This window comes from Lepeophtheirus salmonis, chromosome 5 (genome assembly GCF_016086655.4).
Source record: "Lepeophtheirus salmonis chromosome 5, UVic_Lsal_1.4, whole genome shotgun sequence".
Lineage (NCBI taxonomy): Eukaryota > Metazoa > Arthropoda > Copepoda > Siphonostomatoida > Caligidae > Lepeophtheirus > Lepeophtheirus salmonis.
Genome location: NC_052135.2, coordinates 22942623 through 22945316, shown reverse-complemented (window position 1 = coordinate 22945316; position 2694 = coordinate 22942623). Strand labels below are relative to the sequence as shown.

The window sequence follows — 2694 nt, the reverse complement described above, 5'->3', positions numbered from 1 at the left end:
GTAAATGATCAACTTTTTGCTTCTTGTTGTGAACGTCAACAGGTGATCCACATTCCTCAGTGATGCAATATTAAATATAGCTGCTGAATAATTGTTTAAAGCGACATCTATTTTGTAATATTTTATATTTCTCATAATATTAATTTAATAGACATAGTCAAAAATGTTGAATTTAAAAAAAAAATGGAAATTGAAATGAGCTATAATTTTGTGTTGAATAAGTTGAGGATTATGTTAGTATATTAGTTATTACTAAGTATGTTAAACGATCCAATTTTTTTTAGATTTAAAGGTGATCATTATGATCGTAATGATGTAGTTTCTTCTCCTGATTGGATTTCCTATATTTATTTGACGCGCGACTGAGTAATTAAAACTCTTCGATATAAATTCTTACTTTCTTTTCTCTACTCCTTTAATTCTATCGTATGATTTTTTTTTGCCATACAAATGAATATCATATTGATGGTTAATGTCAGTTCCATGAAATTTCCTCAAATGATAGTTGAAAATTTTTAGTACGTGAATAAATTTTAAAAAGTAAGTACTTTCAGTAATTCAATAATCATCATTCAACCCTTCGATCTTCCTTTTTCTCTAATTTTCAACTACAGATTTACGTAATATATAGTTCATCCTTTGCCAAAAAAAAACAAAAAACTCTTAACTTTAACAGATAAAATGTTCGATCTGAACTTTACTTTTGTTTATAATTGACTTGTCGAAAAATGTTTTAGGTAGTATTTGTATCACTATCAGATTGAAACACTTACTCTACGCAAGTTTTTTTAATCAAAAACATTTTTATTTCAGTTCAAAAATGTTGTCTTGGTGTAAGAAGATATATTAATTATTGCACGTGACTTCACAAAGATTTTGTGATTTTGTTGAATTGAAATAAAAATAGAGTAATATTGTACAAAGTCAATTAGGTTTTGCCATTTGATTTTTAAGCATAAAAAATTCCCAATATGAGGTTAAGTGATTGACCCTTGCTTCACTCCAGATATTAGTAGAACTCATCGATACTACTTATTTATTTTACTATTGAGTATTAATAATATTGTTTGAAATGACCGCTAGATGATGTCGTCTGAGTGTGAATGAATTAGCCGGATTGAAGGGTGGAACAGCGCGAGGCGTTCAAAATGAAATAATATCCAATAGAAATAATACTGAAATACGAAAGTGAATACTGACAAGTTGGAAGAAGCTTCAACTCACTTGAAGATGGAGGATATACTCTCTTACGAGTTCGATGATCCCAGCAATGGAAAAGACTCCTTAAATGATTTATCAAGTGCTTTAGGGTCCTTGGATATTCATGAGGTGGAGGAATGGACTCCTTTGGAGGATGTGGAGGGAGTGGAGAAGAAGGTGCTGGATGCGGGAACAGGAATAAGGGGTATTGGAGACAAAGATGTTGTAGTATGTCATTACTCCTTTACCATCGAGGGCGAAACTGAGCCTTATGATTCCTCTCTTCTCCGGAGTAAAAGAGAAAGGCTAAAAATGGGACATGTTGTTCCAGGTTAGTTATACTTAAATTTGTAGCGATTCCGTTCATGGATGATGATTAATCTTCGTCTATTTTTTAAATTAATTAATTATGTACCACTCAAGGTTACGCTAATTTTTTTTTCCTTCCTTCAGGAATTGAATTTGCACTACGTTCCATGAAGAAATCCGAGCGCTCTGCATTCCGAATTCAACCTCACTTAGCCTATGGACCCCTGGGATGCCCTCCTCGAATCCCTGCTAGCTCTGTTATTCTGGCTGAAATTAGAGTTTATGATTTCCTGGATAGTCGAAGCTCTAAAGAACTTTTGCGCCGACCTCACGAACTAGCACAGAATTATTCCTTCCAATATATATATGACCTAGTTCATAAAGAGTATTTAGAAGCTAATGACAAGGTGAAAAGGGGAGATTTTAGGCCTGCTGCAAAGCTCTATGAGTCAGGCATTAAGTTATTGGAATTTGTCGTTGTGGCCAATGACGAGCAAGAGGAACTCAGAAAAATACTGCTCCACAAGCTAAGATTAAATGTTGGTCTTTGCTATCTCCAGGTAATATTATGTTGGAAGGTGTCGTCATTTCATATATTTATTTTTAGAAAAAGGACAAAATTTACAGGAAAGACAACTTGTCTTTTATCTATAATTATATTTTCGTCTTTTTCAAAAGTAGTTCAACCAGATATTTACTTCGCCATTAATTTGACGACATTTTCCATTATATGACCTAAATTTATGAATAGACTGGAAAGCATGCACTGACTTGTGCTACCATGGAACAGGTTTTACTTGATGAGCCAGACAATGTAAGAGCTCTTTACCGTATGGGTAAAGCAAAAAAGAATTTTAGGAGGTGAAGATCATGCAAAACATTATCTAAAGAAAGCTTATTCGTTGGCTCCTAGTGATCCGGATATTCGAAGGGAGCTTATAAATCTTAAAAAGGATATAGATTTGAGGAAAAAGTATGAAAAAACTATCAGTGCTCGAATTTTTGATAATGGAAAGTTAAAGTGATAACTGGAATTTTTAAATTCTTGTTACTAATTCGTTTTGGAAGTGAATTACAAATATATCAGTCATAATATTCGACTTGGCGATTTTTTTCTGTATAAATATGTATTACGTTGTCATTTTGTTGTATAATAAGATAGTTCCTCCTATTATGATTAGTACA

General features: G+C 32.7%; 1 protein-coding gene across 1 annotated transcript; it reads left to right on the top strand.

Annotated features, from left to right (window-relative positions):
• The first annotated feature begins 735 nt into the window (after positions 1-735).
• Positions 736-2683, top strand: shu (inactive peptidyl-prolyl cis-trans isomerase shutdown). Its single transcript, XM_040712704.2, is given in 4 exon segments — positions 736-1531; positions 1654-2069; positions 2261-2353; positions 2355-2683. Coding segments are annotated over 4 exon segments (990 nt in total). The 5' UTR covers positions 736-1230; the 3' UTR covers positions 2535-2683.
• Positions 2684-2694: the final 11 nt, after the last annotated feature.